At 37.4% G+C, this 16,922-nt stretch overlaps 3 protein-coding genes across 3 annotated transcripts; 1 reads left to right on the forward strand and 2 right to left on the reverse strand.

Annotated features, from left to right (window-relative positions):
• Nucleotides 1–372: 372 nt before the first annotated feature.
• Nucleotides 373–2,793, forward strand: LOC121754016 (soluble inorganic pyrophosphatase 6, chloroplastic-like). The gene is made up of 6 exons (XM_042149341.1): nucleotides 373–658; nucleotides 1,086–1,246; nucleotides 1,581–1,681; nucleotides 1,805–1,986; nucleotides 2,294–2,392; nucleotides 2,503–2,793. Exons 1-6 carry the CDS (start codon nucleotides 413–415, stop codon nucleotides 2,593–2,595), a joined length of 882 nt encoding a protein of 293 aa, XP_042005275.1. The 5' UTR covers nucleotides 373–412; the 3' UTR covers nucleotides 2,596–2,793.
• Nucleotides 2,794–4,916: 2,123 nt separating this feature from the next.
• On the reverse strand, nucleotides 4,917–8,743 carry LOC121754003 (probable sphingolipid transporter spinster homolog 2). The gene is made up of 16 exons (XM_042149328.1): nucleotides 8,389–8,743; nucleotides 7,973–8,104; nucleotides 7,659–7,760; nucleotides 7,468–7,572; nucleotides 7,298–7,373; nucleotides 7,136–7,210; nucleotides 6,882–6,981; nucleotides 6,769–6,816; nucleotides 6,644–6,698; nucleotides 6,431–6,507; nucleotides 6,264–6,340; nucleotides 6,030–6,143; nucleotides 5,783–5,902; nucleotides 5,521–5,649; nucleotides 5,316–5,394; nucleotides 4,917–5,222 (listed from the first exon to the last, which is right to left on the reverse strand). The coding sequence occupies exons 1-16, from the start codon at nucleotides 8,553–8,555 to the stop codon at nucleotides 5,095–5,097; spliced, it is 1,584 nt and encodes a 527-aa protein (XP_042005262.1). The 5' UTR covers nucleotides 8,556–8,743; the 3' UTR covers nucleotides 4,917–5,094.
• Nucleotides 8,744–9,307: 564 nt separating this feature from the next.
• Nucleotides 9,308–16,861, reverse strand: LOC121753995 (K(+) efflux antiporter 3, chloroplastic-like). Its single transcript, XM_042149320.1, has 19 exons — nucleotides 16,645–16,861; nucleotides 15,833–16,213; nucleotides 15,233–15,334; nucleotides 14,957–15,037; nucleotides 14,288–14,389; nucleotides 14,049–14,126; nucleotides 13,471–13,539; nucleotides 13,296–13,346; nucleotides 12,662–12,775; nucleotides 12,480–12,581; nucleotides 12,259–12,393; nucleotides 11,903–12,084; nucleotides 11,689–11,824; nucleotides 11,522–11,593; nucleotides 11,325–11,423; nucleotides 10,868–11,029; nucleotides 10,452–10,541; nucleotides 10,211–10,372; nucleotides 9,308–9,685 (listed from the first exon to the last, which is right to left on the reverse strand). Exons 1-19 carry the CDS (start codon nucleotides 16,690–16,692, stop codon nucleotides 9,452–9,454), a joined length of 2,400 nt encoding a protein of 799 aa, XP_042005254.1. The 5' UTR covers nucleotides 16,693–16,861; the 3' UTR covers nucleotides 9,308–9,451.
• Between the last annotated feature and the right edge of the window lie 61 nt (nucleotides 16,862–16,922).

Raw genomic sequence — 16,922 nt, forward strand, 5'->3', positions numbered from 1 at the left:
ACTTGCATCCGGTTCATTTTGACAAACAACTAGTGCTAAAAACCTAATAGTACTGTGAAAAAATTGCATTTTTCATTTTGGTACGTTCTATAAAAATATGTGCATTCCATTTTTGGAATGCTATCCCAATTTATTATTTATATACATTAACTTATTTATAACTTATACCACTATTAAACACTACTAATAACGTGAGTCTCATTATCCACTAATACTACTTAAACTAACTTTTTCACCTATTTTTTAATTATTTTATCAATGTTATTCTAATTCTAGTGTCATATAGTATTATTTTTATAGGAATGTTTAGTATATTAAATTAAAATATCTGAAATATGTCAAATTTTTTTTATTAATATAAAGTTTAAAAAGCAGCAGCCACAGAACTCACTCTCTCTCTCTCCACACAGAAATGGCGGCGACGAGAGTCATAGCGTCAGCTGGCAACGCCGTCTCCGGTGTTTTTCTCTGCAGAGGCCAATCGATAGCTGCGCCTCGAAGCCTCAATCTCTGCTTCCGAAACGGCAGATTGCTCACGCAGAGAAGGCGCCTCTTTACCTGCAATGCCATACACAACCCCCAAGTTCAAATCAAGGAAGAAGGCCAGCCCGAATCCTTCGACTACCGCGTCTTCTTCGTCGATAATTCCGGAAAAAAAGTATGTGAAACTTGGATATATCACGTCGATTTCATTCTCATATTTGAATTTGATTTGAAATTTACTTTAATTGCAATTTGGAGGACTGAGTTGTGTTAAATGAAAATTGTGCTTTTTTTAAATGGTGAATTGTGCTTGTATACTGGTTTTGTGTCGAATCTAGCACGATTTTGACGGTACTGATCCATTTACTTTATAAGTTTTTCTCAGTAGCTGCTTATATTTCTGGTTGAATTGAAGTTAAGATGTGTGTTTAAGAGATTTGAAGAGACAAATTGATGTAGTATGGTGAGAAATTGAGAATTCTTAGAGCAAACAGCATTGGAATAGTAAATTCTAGCTAAGTTTTGGAAATAATTTTGCAGTTCAGCTGGAATTTATGATTCTGGCTGTGTAGTAGCTAACAATCTGTGATTATTTGACACAGATCTCCCCCTGGCATGATATTCCACTTCACTTGGGTGATGGTGTATTCAATTTCATAGTGGAGATTCCAAAGGAATCGAGTGCGAAGATGGAAGTTGCTACAGATGAAGTCTATACTCCCATTAAGCAAGATACGAAGAAGGGAAAACTTCGATACTACCCGTAAGATTGATCTGATTTCACTTTCATACTCGTTCATGGCACTGGAATACTAATTTCTGCTGTTTCACACCTGGAATGAGTGGTCTATGTTTTGTCAAAGCAACGATCTCTGAAAGGGAAAAAGGAAAAAGGAGAGATGGGAATGGAATAGCAATTGCTTTATAGGAATTGCTGAATTTATATACATGTCAAGCCTGTGCTTATCAGCCCTATATCATTTTATCTTGCTAAATTGGCCTAATCATGCTTTTCTTGCTTGTTATACCAAGTGTTTCGTTTCTTTATTCTGAATTTTCCCCCTTCTAAACTGTGCTTGTCTTCTGCTCTTCTGTAGTTACAACATTAACTGGAACTATGGATTGCTTCCACAAACATGGGAAGACCCTTCACTTGCAAATGCTGAAGTTGAGGGGGCATTCGGAGACAATGATCCAGGTGTAGTATCAAGCCTTTCAGCATCATGCTTATCTTATGTTGTTAGGTGAACTTTCCCATAGAAATGTATATAGGTAATCAAGAACGCAGGTTTAAGCTAATCGTAATCGCCTTTGCTTATAGTTGATGTTGTGGAGATCGGGGAAAGCCAAGGAAAAATTGGGCAAGTCATGAAAGTGAAGCCCTTGGCTGCTTTGGCCATGATAGATGAGGGAGAGCTTGACTGGAAAATAGTTGCGATTTCATTGGATGATCCAAGGGCTTCCCTTGTTAACGATGTTGACGACGTCGAGAAGCATTTTCCAGTAAGTAATCCATTCTTTATGGATGGTTCCAGTATGATATTAGACTGCAAGCTGATCTACCTTTACTGAAACTCTACTTGATCATTCTTCTGTTCTGCCACATACAGAGCTGCCTTTCATGTTTCAAATGGTGATTAAAAAGTTCATCTATCTCGATTTCTTGTAACTGCCTCGAATAGCTTGAACGATATAAAAACCTAATTTGTGAACTCAATCTAGCCCCCCCCCCCCCCCTCTTTCATTTGGGACCAAAACTACACTTCTCACATGAGTTGGTTAATTGTGAAAGTTGGCAAATATTTTGCAGGGAACTCTCACTGCAATCAGAGATTGGTTCCGAGACTACAAGATACCTGATGGAAAACCTGCCAACAGGTTCGGCCTTGGAAACAAGCCAGCAGATAAGGTATCATTTCGACTGTTTATTTCCAAAAATATCTCCTCTCACGATCCTATCATGTTCTGTTGTAACCATGATGATCTGATATTCTTTCCTTGCTGTTTTTGCGAGTGCAGGATTATGCACTTAAGGTTATCACTGAGACAAACGAGGCATGGGCTAAACTTGTGAGAAGATCCATTCCTTCTGGTGAACTATCTCTCGTCTAAATGAGGCTCTAACCGTAGAGCGTCTGTGCTGCCAGTTTTCAGCATCACTGGTAATGCGATGAAGCTCTTTTGCTGGAAATTCACCACTATTTATTTTTCTGATATTGAAAGATAAAATCATTGCAGCAATGAAACTGTTGCTTGTGTATTCATCTCGGACAAGTTTTTTCAGAATAAAGAGTCTCTTTCGTTACCTTACCTACCATATCATTAATTCATTATTCGCTTGTGTGTTGTGTGTTTAACAACAGAATAATATGAAAATACATGAATATATTTATTGAGAACAAAGGAGAAAACCGGACATGTACATGAAAAGGTAGAAAGTAAAGCACATATATTTACTCAGCAATAGCCACTGCCATTTTTTTGGCCCTATAGTTGTAGTTCAGTTATGCGTCGCCCTGTGTTGTGGTGGCGGAGAAGAACGGAGATTGATCACAGGCACTTTACGGGAAGGGTGTTGTTGGAAAAGAGAGGAGCTGTGTGAAATGAACCACCTTGCTAATGGTGATGACGATGAAGCAGGTGTCTTCGACTTTGTTGACGGAGAGCGAGCAGATGCCTGCGCCCGTGCGGCTGCTGCTCGGTTTAACATGAGCATTGCTGCTGTTGGTGCCATTGCCGATTAGCTGCAGTATGAGAGAGAGAGAGAGAGAGATAGAGATGGTTGGTGGTTGAATTATTTGTGTATGATGATTGATGAGTTGGGTTGGATAATATAGAGAAGCAGTGGGGCCCTCCTGTGGGGCCAGTTTCTCTATCATTATTTCGTTGGCTGGTGGTTTGCACTGCTTGTAAAAATCCATACCAGAAACGGCTCCCGGTTTGCTCTCGACTTATGGTAGCACACAGCATACTCATGCTTATCGTCTTTTATTCCAATGGCGGATCCAGATGGGGTCGAGCCGGGGATGTCAATGTAGCCCGCAACCCGTGGGCTGGCCCGAATAACCCGCCAAATTTATAGGGTTAAGGCTGGAAATTTCTAACCCGATAAAATTAAAACTCGATTACCCCGCAACTAGTTAGGGCCAGACCCGAAAACCTGATAAAATTCTTATTATTCTATTTTTTTACTTCTAATTCTACACTTCATTGATTAATTTTATAATATAGATAATTAAAAAACAATATTCAATTTTATATTAAATATACAAATTATATATTGAATTTTATTAATATATTAATTGATAAATAAATTAAAATTTTCAAATTCACTAAAAAAATTTAAATTTCTAAAACATGCATTAAAATTCCACTAAATATCTCAAATATTGGTATTTGATCTTGTTTATGATTGAGTTTAAGCATATATCTCAAATATATCATAATTAAATGTTTTACATTGTATGAATATAAATAATATTAATTATTATTTATTGGATTGATCGCATGTTAATATTATCGGTAGCAACCCGATTAACCCGTTGGGCTAGCCCGAAACCCGAGATTTTAGGGTTAGGGTTGAACTTTTATAACCCGAAAGAAATCACAACCCGATTAGCCCGCACCTGATTGACCCGCAACCCGAGTAGGGTTGGCCTGAAACCGGACGAGCTGACCCGATTGACATCCCTAGGTCGAGGGGTTGATGCAGGTGACGACCTTCTTTGCTATGTTCGATCTAGATTGCACAACTTCCGTTTCATAGAATTTTTATTAATTTATTTTAGTATACTAGTATTTGTTAGTAGTATTATAGTATGTGCACATGCTCATTATATTTTAGATTTATAAATTTGCATATTTTATACATGGGAATTTTATAGTAATATTGAAAATCAAAAGAGAACACCTTCGTACGAGCAACATGGTAGGTGCATGTCGGGCGCATGACTGCGTGTGTTTCTCGATGGCGGCATGTGGAATCTACTAATGGTTAGAGGTGACTAATAGTGGTATCAAATTACTTATCCCTATATCCCATGAAAATATATAATTTTTGAATAACACAGAGCTTATAAATTAATACTTCATTCGTACCTCAATAAAAGTAGTATTTTATTGTTTCAGTCCATCCAACAATAAGATACATTTTACTTTTTACCATAAATAATAAATAGATCTCACATCCACTAACTCGATCACTCATATTAGGTCTCATATTTCAATCTTTTTCAACTTACTATTCTTTATTTTTTTTAAAATCTGTATCCACCATAAGAGTGACTCATATTATGGGATGAAGGGAGTAAAATTGAATGGATATATTTATATGAGTGAATACCAACGTCTGGATGAGAAATTTCTACCGTCTTTGGTGATAATATAAATTAACTAAGGCATCAAATTTCACGGCTTCAAATTGGAAATTTCAATTAGAAATAAAACCGAGTCCAATATTACAAATCAACTAATGCCATGAAAATATAGACATTTCTTCGGAAATACAAGAATGATATACATAATAAAGAGCATTGAAAGGAAGAATTTACACAAAAATAGGTGAAAAATCCAGCAATGTCTCTCTCCAAAAACTGCTACCAAGACTCCAATCTAAGATGCTTCCGTCTTCTTCTTCTTCTCCTTCTCCACAAGCAACGGGGTGGAATTCGACTTATCCACGACCGAAGCTGGGTGCTCGACATCTTCGTCGTATCTATCCACAGCAGGCATGAAAATTCCTGCATAACATACAAACATCACAACACTTGCACTCTTTACACATTACACATACATGTGCGATAACTTAGATCGATAAAAACAGATGAACACACCTACAACCCAAATTCCAGCAGCCACGAACAGAATAGACGTTAAAGTAAGGGCGGTAGCCCTCCAATTGTTGATCCGGTCCTGCAGACGGTAACCTCCTTATCACGAGAATGCTACTAAAAACGAGACATCCGAATCCTATTTTCTTCTAAATCAGCCTTCTTAACTCTTGATAATGAAACGTGGGACGAAAATAAGAAGAAAAACCTGGAGGAGCCCAACGAGGGGAGAGGACGGGACATCACCAAATACGTGAATTGCTACAGTTGACATTGCCATTGATAATGGTCGAAGACTAGGCTCGACACAACGCAGACAAACAAAATTTACAGGGGCCTGTAGAGGTCATCGATCAAATCTTAATGCATGTTTATAAATTAGTTCAGAATGTGAGGGTGAAATCTAGGAGTACCGATAGGGCCACACAAAATGAACGACTTCAAACCGAAACGGATGGGAAGAATGGTACCTGGGTAGCAAAAACGAGCAGCTGTCCAATCGCGAAAAGTGCCAGAAAAACATACAGGCTACGGAAACAAAACGCAGCAAAGCAGAATACTGCTCCGAGGAGTGTAGCAAACGACAGAAGCTGCAAACAAAATAGCAAGAATAGAGAAAGTGAATAATCGGGATCTACAAAAATAGCAGCGGCTCTATTTCACTATCCGCAGTTTCACATGTCGTGAAAATGATATGTATGAAGGAATGTGGATCACCTTGAAAGCATTAGGTAATGTGGAATTCATACGATCGAGAACATGACCACCTGCTATTGAACCGAATACTCCACAGATCGCTGTTACTCCACCAAACATATAATCTGCATTGCTCTGGATAATATAGAGCATCGACGTTCAACCCAACAGAGACATCAGAGTTTATTGCACGGCACATTCATCTATTTTTCGACATAAAAGCACAGCCAATTTATCTTTTTCATAAGAGCTTACCATGTGGTATATATTATATCCTGCCTTAGGTCCCCAATACGAATAGGCGCCGATCACAAAATTATACGCAATATACCCTGCAATCGCCATTGAGAAATAAAATAATTACAAGAACGGATAGTGTTTGAAAAGAAACACTATTCCGTTACAGCAGATAGAAGATTTACCAAGAACATTAACCACGTACACCTGGTTAAGCAAGAGAAGTTGCATATCTTTCCCGAATATTGTTAGAGCTCCATACCTGAAATATGTAACATTCACTCAGAAATCGAAATGATATTCGTATGATCTCAACATCAGATAATCATCTAAGTAGAAACATTAGTGTAGAAAATTTTTTCTTCTAGCTGAACATGTTAGTTCCTAATGTTCTTCACCTTGAAGACTTTGAACTTTCGTCTCCAACCTCTTCCCTCGTGGAAAGGTCAGAAGCTGCAAACACAGTTGAAAATGGTAAGACGATTAAAAAAATCATATATTAGCAATCGAAAATATCCAGCACCTTGATCTTCGGCTGCCAATGCTTTGTTAGCTTCAGCTTGACCGAAACCTGGATGAAATTGGGTTCAGCAAATAGATATCGAATGAGGAAAGTGTGTGATTGCTTTCACAGACCTTTCAACTGCAGAGGTTTCATCACAAAGCCTAATATAGCAAAGGGAAGCATCAGTAGTGCCAACACCCAGAATGCCCATCGCCAACCGAAAGTACTAATCTGTAATCAAGCACAAATCATTCGATATCTGGACGATAATGGAGACAGAGCACATGACTCAACTCCATGTAATATCATTCAATGCTTGATCGAGTAGCGAGTGACTAGTCAATAGAAAATAGCATATATTTTAGATATCGAGTATGAAAAGTACCAATCCACCATAAACGTAACCCACTGCAATACCAGTTGGTATACACATATAAAATGCTCCTAGCCATGCTGTTCTCTATGAAGAGAAGGAAAAGGTGTTAAATGGACATAATGAATAATGATGTGAAGTCTTATGTAAGAATGTTTCGGACAGACATCAAACCTGTGTGACTGGGGCATTGTCATCTATGAAAGGAGCAGCGAGACTTATGAAAGAGGCCTCGCCAACACCCACTAGCCTACAGAAAACAAAATCCAGGCAAAAATTAAGTAACAGCGTAAAACTAAGGAAACGAATGCTCCATAAATTCTGAGTATTGAGCAATATCTTACATGCGAGCAACCGCCATGGACCAAAAATTAAACGAAAACCCAGAAAAAGTAACTGCAACTGTCCACACACTCAGGCCAACTCCAATGAGTCTAAATGGATTGACACTGCAGGTTCAAGCAGACACAACAATCTATTTATCACGGCGTAATAGTGCCACCACGGAAAAGTCATGAAAGTGAAGATATATTACCTTTTGGCTGAAGAGGCAAAAACCGGGGATGCCACAAGGAGCCCAACCATGAAAGCAGATGATATAACTCCATCCTCGAAGTTAGTCATGTCAAATTCACCCCTGCATAAAAATTGGGAGAGGTGAATCAATTCTTGAAACATTAGCATTATGTTCAAATTGATTGTCAATCAGTGAATCTTCAACTCCTAAAACTTTTCCATTATATTAAAGAAAGATAAAGAAAACAGCTCACAATATATTTTTGGATCATAATTAGCATAACAATATTCACATGTTAAAAATATGTGAAAAATGCAAAATCACAGACTTACTGAATTCCACTACCAGGTGTGCATACACCACTCTCCGAGCAAGTTCTAGCACTCCCATTGACACCGTTACTCGCTATAGCTCCTCGATCAACGTAGTTTATCAAGTTGATCACACAAAAAATAGCTAGTAGCCTGACAACAACAAACAGTTACAACATTTGTCAAACATCATGAGTGAACAATGCCAAGAACAGACACTGCTTATAAATTATACTAAATCATTCTACACTCAATCCTCAAACTATGACAATAAGAAACCCCATTCTTGAAAACCAAAACCAAAAAGATTCGAACTTTTTCAACCCCTCCACCATATACTCTCCAATTCACCAAGAATTTCAATCATATCATAACTATATTGAACTATAACCATGAAAAATCAACATAAACATTTTAGGCAGAAAAAAAAAGTGGACCTTTTGGGAGTAAACCAAGAAGGGTTAGAGGTGGAAGCTCCGGCCATATCTTTCTCCGTCTCCAAAGTCAGAGCTGCAGACTGTGGCCGTGGGGCCTGAATCGGGTCCGGGTTCGGATTAGGTCCCGGGTTTGAATTTGGGTCCTGTGCATTTTCTTTCTCCCCCATGATTACAGAAATATTTGGAGTATAAATATATTTATTGGCTTCACTGTCTTCTTCCCTATATTCAAAAGGTTATTTCAACTTTTTCACTTTGTATGCTTTTTAGATTGAAGTCTTTGTTTTGTGAAAATCATTTGAACTACTGAGGAAGGAGACGAAGGTGGTTGGAATGTTTGTTGCGATGTTTTGCTCTACAAAATGGGATCTTTTGAGTATTTTTCGTTGGATTAGTTTTTTAGGTTGGAACTTGGATGTGACGTCAGTTACATAGTACTGATTCAATCATGCATTATATCCAAAATTGAGTCACAGTGTATTAGTTAGTTTGAAATAACGAAATTGCTTATAATTTTACTTCCATCGAATTGGATTATTGAATATTTGAATTGAATTGGAATATTTAACAAAATTGCTTATTATCATTGAGTTATAATGTTTAACGTTTCATTTTCAATGTGAGAAAAAGGGTTTCATTTTATATGGGATAGAATGAGGTTTTCAATAGATTGAAATATTTTCAATTGTGAATTAGTACACTTTTTTGCTGAAATCCATAATTATGAGTGTTCTTAGCCATGAGTTAGTATTATTTTGTTATAATTCACAATCTACAAACACTCTCAATTGTGATTACAGAATTTATATTAAAATTCACAAGTAAAAGTACTTGAGTGTTTATTAGTTGTGAATTAGTGAAACCACTAAGAATAAACACTGATGAACTATAAGCAATAGATAAATCATGGCTAAGACTGTTGAGCAATATATAAGAATGTCTGAATTGTGATATTCATGAATTGACATATGTACACATTGTGGTTAATGCTAAAATCAATTTTAGTAGACAAAACTTGAGCTTAAAGAAGGATATACAAATTCAAGATGTTGTTGAATCATATCTAACGCCCGTCATTACCAACACCTACTCGATTCTTCACATCACCTTCGTTTGCAACATTGCTTTCTGTACCTATATCGCAGTACAACACTCCTTTAGCTTCATCCTCCTCCAAAACTACCTCGTCATCGCCATCTATACCACCTGCCTCCATGGCCCCGTTTTCACTCGCCCGAGATTCATACCTTGCACTTCTAGAAGGTTGATATGCACCTACTAAGTCTGCTGCCCTCAGCTTAAAGAAACAAATCATTTTTTCACTTGTAAGATATACATGTCACACGCATCATAAGAGGAAAGAGAAAAAGCAGCAAGGAATGTGTAATTTTGAGAAGTGATGATATGATATCTTGTCCTGTTATTGTGTATGCTCTTCTATTTCTTCTAGCATAAACCTAGGATGTTGGGTTCTGATCATGGCCTGATAAACAGGTACATTGCATCCAATTCAGTCTTTCAAGAGCGAACCAAGCATTTTGAGATTAATTGTGACTTTATCCATGAAAAAAATCAACAAGGATTGATTTCTACACGGCGTATAATAACTGAAGCACTCAATGGGGTCGGGTTGATTATCTTTGTAACAAGGTTGGCATAGGCATAGGCATGATTAAGGTATAAAAATTGTAGAGTGAGTTCGTACTTTTCTAGTTGAATCTAGAGAAATTTTTCTACCTTTGATTCGCAACGTATGCATAGTAATTCGTTTTTTTAAAGGTGGACCATGAATGTGTAATCTAGTGTGGGAATAGAAAAATACCTGCAATGGCTTCATAACAGTCATCTCTTGATCATCACTTTTTCCTACAGCTTCTTGAGCTTGTACTTCCATTGATTCTCTTACAAGTTGTCTTAGGAAGTTTACATCATCAGACATAACACCAAATCCTTTCAAAAGCTTTGACCCGAGCTGCAAACTTGTCTGGAGAATTGAAAGGAAAAACTGTCAAGACGCTAGATCACTTCAACATATTTAATGACAAAAATGCAGATAGAAATACCTCTGTATTTTCAAGAATGGCATCAGTTGCGCCTGCTTTCTTCAATTCAAGCAAATGCATCATGTCCTGTGCACGGACATATATAGGAACCTGCAAGATTCAAGTATTAGCCACTCGGTAGTAATATAATGAATTTACCAAAGTAAAAAAGAAGTTTTACCGGCTACACCTGTGTATGAAAAAGTGTGCTAGTGTGTGTGCAAACAGTTAACTACAGCTTTGTGACGACATCGCTAGAAACGTAATTGGAGGGGCTCAACTGAGCCATTCTTTGATTCTGAGGGGGGATTTGGGACAAATAATCAAGGAGGGGGCAATGTGAAGGCCACAGAACACGGGAATAGTTGAGTCTATCACATAACCCTTATCCTTATACATACATATATATGTGGAGGGAGAGAGGGAGAGAGAGTAACCGCAGGAAAGACAAGACGAATGCGCTCAACAGCCTCGAGAGTCTTCTTCTTCCCTGTATACATAATTAAAATAGCTTTGGGGGAATTGATGCCAGCAGACTGCAATACGGCTGGACGGGAACCATCGCCATAGAGAACAGGGAAACCAAGTTTCCTAGATGTCTGTAATCAGTTAAAAATGAAATTGAGTCTTAGGCTCAGCATAAGAAGTAGAAATATCCAACCTGACCAAAAAGAAAATACTAATCCTACCAGAACTGTTGGAAATTTTGCTTTCATTACATAGATTAATTATACTGTAATAGATTATAGAAAATGTAAAAAATTATTGGCTTCAGAATCTGTTTATCACCAACTAAAAATGCAAATCAATACTTGATCTAAAGACAAGATTATAGGTGTCTTGCAGGTCAGGAGCATTTCCATTAGAAATCTCGAGGATCTCAGAAGCACCAACCTTCACAACTGAAGGATCCAGATCAAAAGCGACATATGGCCACCCAGCATCACCATCGATCCCAGAAGCTAATGGGGTTGCTAAGAAATTGGCAAGGACCTTGTTCACAAAAGAGCTTACAAATATTAACTTAAAATCAAACATATTGTCAGCGAGCTAATAAGTTGGATGCATTAGAAATGATAAACGAACTCTACCTGTGCCTTTTTACCAAATCCAACTATCACAACAGGTTCGGTGGCATCAAAGTTCACAGAGTCATCAGCTTTCTGTGTCAATTAAAGAACAAGCTTATTTTACCATCTATCTAAATAAATCACATCAAATACCTGCATAAGTAACTCTCGTTATTTCAGAAACTTACATTTTCATCCTCAAATTTCTCACCAACATAATCAGCCAACTTTCTTCCCACGTCATTCAGAAACGGTGTGAGAGACATTGACAGGACAACAACAATAATGAGAAGCTTGTTCAGTTCAAGTGGTAGCACCCCAAGCCTATTACAAGTCCGGAGTTAGCATGCTGCAATTCTATGACAAAAGAATGATCGACCAAGAAAAATAATTCATTATTACCTGTTTGCCAGTGAAAATACTACAAATGCAAATTCACCACCTTGAGAAAGAAGCAAGCCTATCCTTATGCTCTCTTGGAGAGTCAGTCCAACTCGGGGACCTAATGCCGTTATTATCAATGTCTTGATAACTATCAAACCTGCTAAAAGTGAGATTACATTTGGCCACTCTCGCATAAGCAGCTGCACAAAACAGGTGAATATGTATAAGGGAGTTGAAAAAGATCCAAAATGGAGGTTCTTGAGGAAACTTAATGCATCAAAACAGTGTTGTGCATAGAAGAAACATGAATCATAGAATACACCAGTAAAGGTGACGAAAGATTTACCCACACAATGCCAAAATATATCCAGTACCTGAGTGTCAATCGAAGTACCGGTTGTCACAAAAAACAACCCAAGAAGTAAGCCTCTGAAAGGCCGTATGTCGGCTTCAATCTGTGTGCGGTAGTTAGTTTCCGCTAAAAGAGCCCCAGCTAAAAATGCCCCTAGCTGCAAATAAATAAATTTAGAAACCATCTACCTTAGGTGTGAAGTATACCCATTATAGTATATATTCAAAGTATACAGCATCAAACCGTGTCACTGAAGCCCAACTTTTGGGTAATTAGTGATGTTCCTGCAACTGTAAGCAAGCAAAGAGCGACAAAAGCTTCTGAACTCCTTGCTTCTGCAACAACCTGGAATCAACAGCCGAATTTCATCGCAAGCAAAATAAAATTTTGGATGTTGAATATCTTTATGATAAAGTTGTTCACACCTCAAAAACCCTCCTCAGAAGATACTTTCCACCAAGAGACAGCAGACCTAATCCAAGTAAGGCTTTTAGACTTTCTTTAAGAAGCATTGGCCAAAGACTTTCTTCAACCAAATTCTGCAGATAAAACCTTCGGAAGCTTTAGTAGTAGTTTGGTAGAAACGATGCAGCTTCAGAAACTAACAATCTGATAGGCAGCAGCCTTGCACCCAAAATCAGTTTTGTAGAAAAAGATCTATATGTTCACCATTTAATACTTTAAAATACTTAAGCAACCAGCTAGTCAAATTGGATGTGATGTGCTATCTCAGCATCAGTTTTTTGCAAGACCATTTCTTGTTCAGGTTACAAAAAGTCACGGTTCCAAGATGATGACTATAATCAAAACTAGATGAGTGACTGAAGAAAAAGAAGTGATACCTAATTCTAGAAGTGATCAATGAAACACATTTTAGGAAGTGATACCTAATTCTAGAAGTGATCAATGAAACACATTTTAGGAGCTCTCAGGCTCATCTACTGAAAACTTAAGCAAACAACCACTAAATAATTACAAGATGATTGAGGAACACACAACTGACACAAGTATACCTAAATAGGATCTTATTGTTTATGCCATCTGAATATTTCAATATACCTGGCTCTCCAGTACCGGCAGTATCACAAGAAGTGGGACAACTGCAATGTCCTGCAAATACCAAGCAGTAGGGATCCAAAAAGGTTACTAGTTTTCGAACTCTGTCATATGACCACTCCCAGCCAATTCAGTTTTATTTCCTTAAAAAGATGGGGATGTGAAAAACATAAAACACCTGTAATAGAAGTATCCCTAGAGTTGCTGACCCAAATCTGGTAGGTAGCTCCCCCTTTTCTGCAAGAAGCTATAATAGTGTGTAAGAAATTATAAGTATGACCAATGCTTTTGGCCTTTATGAATGGCCTCAGCCACCTAGTTTTTCATTCTTACTATCATGATAATGATACAAAGCTCATCTTAAAGATTTCTCTAGTACGTAATTCTTTTGAGAAAAAATTGAGCTAAGAAATCAAAGCCTGATGAGTGACAAGGAGGAAACATGAAAAACCGCTAATGAATAAACTTCCAGGTTATTAAGAAATTACATTGAAGAGCTAATGAATCTAAAATAGATCATCATTTAATTCTAAAGCCGTATCTTGTATAAAATGGTAAAGTTCAAGTGTTGATTTGATGGGTAATGGGGGCATAGTCATATAGAGAACTCAAGGCACAAAATGGGCAATAGGAGAAGGAAGAAGACAACAGCTCGATATAGAATAAAAGTCACAGTTTTATAGCTTTTGCATAGTGAACTCAAACAAGCCACGAATAAAGGAGCACCCACTATTCAGGTAATTTAAGCTGAAGTACCTGGAGAACAAATGCTGAAGAAGATAAGGAAAGAGCAGCACCAATAACCACAGCCTCATCAATGCTTCGAATGTTGACCTACAATTTTTCATAGAGCAACATCAAAATACAAAACGGCAGTGAAAGTAAATACTTTTTAATGTCTTAATAACGGGATATATGGAGTATACATTAATTTTTGCAATCGATTTTCCTTGGAATCAAATCAGTATGGAATATTAGACATACAATTATCTTACCAAGTCAGGTCTTGAGTGGAAAAGAAACTCCAATATTTTTGTTCCAATGGCACCGTTTGGTGGCAGCTCAAATGCTGTGAAAGCAAGAGTTGATAGTATAACCTACAAGGTGACAACACAAAATCAGCATAAAACGACAGCTTACTGCATGAATAATCAAATGGAAAATTCTAACATAACATTACAACCTGGCCTACACTAAATGCATTACTAACTTATGTAACAAGAGACACGCGGAAAGACAATCAAAAAGATGGGCTAAGACTCATCGGCTTAAAGACCTTCATGCATCTGAATCTGCTTGAACTAGTTCAGGTTCCTCCTTAATCAAGCTAGCATAATTGAGATTAGCTAAACTAGCTAGTGTCTAGTAAATAAAAGTTGCATAGCTCTAGATCAGAATAGTATATAGTTGTATCATGGTACATAGTAAAAGAACACCACGCAAGGCTAGATGAAATGCGCTCAAAAAAGTTAAAATATGAGAACAAAGTCTGGCATCACTCAGAAGTTGGATCTAGCTATATTTAGCATATTCATTGTTCTTTACCATGGATCACATCTTTTACAGGTAAAGAGCTGAAGTGAAACGGGATGATGAAGACCTTGTGGCAAAGGGACCCAAGAAATCAAATGGTTACAATGAACCAAATATCTGTCTGTATATACCTGAGTTAGCCCTAGGCCAAATGCAAATTTAGCAAGAGCAGTCAAGCGGGCAAGCGAGAGTTCCAAACCCATCTCAAACAGCTGCAAGAACTTATCTGTTAGTTATCTGATAGCCATTCTAAAGAAATGGATAACTTTATATCATAACTAGAAACTAAATAAAGATGAACACGCGGAAGACAATGAGAAAGTAAAATAGTTGTTTGGGCTTAATCCGAGTTGTCATGGAGGGATTTTAATCCAGTAACAAATAAATATATAAAAAGTTGGACTTACCAAGAAGAGAATTCCCCATTCAGATAGAACTTTAACATCTGTGAGATTTCTAATCAATCCAAATTGGTTGAGAACAACCCCTGCAGAGAAGAAACCTAGAATCTGAAACAGGCAAAGAAATTAGCACTTGTTGACATAAATACGATATGCTACAAAATCAAAGAATAGATAAAATTTATTACTGTAATATTTCACAGTTGAAATCATAAAATGAGTTAAGTTCATTCTAAGTTTCACATCAGAAAGTACACAGTTGAATGCAGCCAACGTGGCAATTAGAATTATCAAGTTATTATACACAATGCAATGTTGTCAGATATTTGGCTAATCGATTCCTCTACAACAAGGAGGCCTCTTGTTTGATATGTATTGCGAGCCTACAAGGATTCCGGATCCATTTGAAGATGTGAATAAATTCTGATAGGTCAAGAACCCATGATTCTACATAATCATCCAGAACTCATTAACATATAGCTGAAAACATGTGAAATATATGAAACGACAGCATTTTACACACGAAAAGTTGCAACAAAGACAAATTTGTAAAAGTTAACGAATGAAACTTCAAGAGTCATACTCCATGTGGTCAGGTCAACTTACCGGACTAGCTTTAATCGTTTTAAAGACAGGAACCACAAGTACTGTTACACATAAGAATGTCAGCGTGTCCAACCCCAAGTCGTTGATAACATCCACAGCAGCCGCAACATCAAGTGAAGCATGTATCCTAAATCTGATATTTTTGACATGTCTGCGGCTGAGAAGGTGGGACTTTCCGCGACCAGTTACTGAGTAAGATGATAACGGTCTCCCTTTGAAACCATTGTACACAAGATGGCAATTGATTTGACGAATCATGGACAGGGATGGGGAACCGGCCAACTGACCACAACTGGATGAAACAGTAAGATGACATTGGGACGGGAGGGAAGCCGAGGCCATTGATCTAACGGGATTAGTCTGGAAACTGATGTCATACCCCTGCATTAAGTGCAAGTTGATTAGCCATTCAATTGCCACACGAGTTAAAAACATATCATACAGATTCACATGTATAATCAAACAGTCAAAAGCTAGAACATATCAAATCTCAACACAGAAAATGTGTATACATTCTGTGATGACATGAGGAACAGTATCTCAACATATCGCCAGCTGCAGCAAATTAACCCACTTAATAGTAATCAGTAAAAGGAAACGTGAAAGACATCTCAAAATATCTCAATTTTATTTTCAACAAACAAATTCAGCGCAAGTTAAAACAATGATCCTCTCATTCTCCAACTAAATTGCAAAGGAAATCGATCAAAATCAAAAAGCAAAAAATTACCAAAGCGTTCAATGAATTAAACATGTAATTACGAATTCTACGAGAATCATAGAGAATTAAACGATAATGAAGTGAAACTGACTTTCAATTTGTGGGCATGAGCCACTGCATCCAACATACTGACATTCATGAAACCAGAACAAGCGACCTAATCAAACAATTGCAGCTAACATTTGAGGAAGGCACACTGAGAAAGAGTCTCCGGAGTTGAGATAATGGAGTTTGCAGAAGGGAAGGAGGAGGAAGCGGAGGAGCCACACGTTCACGCCATTGGAGTTTTTGGAGCTTTTTGAATAAGAGAAATAAATTTGTCATTTTAGCGGTCACAAATCACAATATCAAAAATAAAAAATATGGATG

This window comes from Salvia splendens, chromosome 11, assembly GCF_004379255.2.
Source record: "Salvia splendens isolate huo1 chromosome 11, SspV2, whole genome shotgun sequence".
Lineage (NCBI taxonomy): Eukaryota > Viridiplantae > Streptophyta > Magnoliopsida > Lamiales > Lamiaceae > Salvia > Salvia splendens.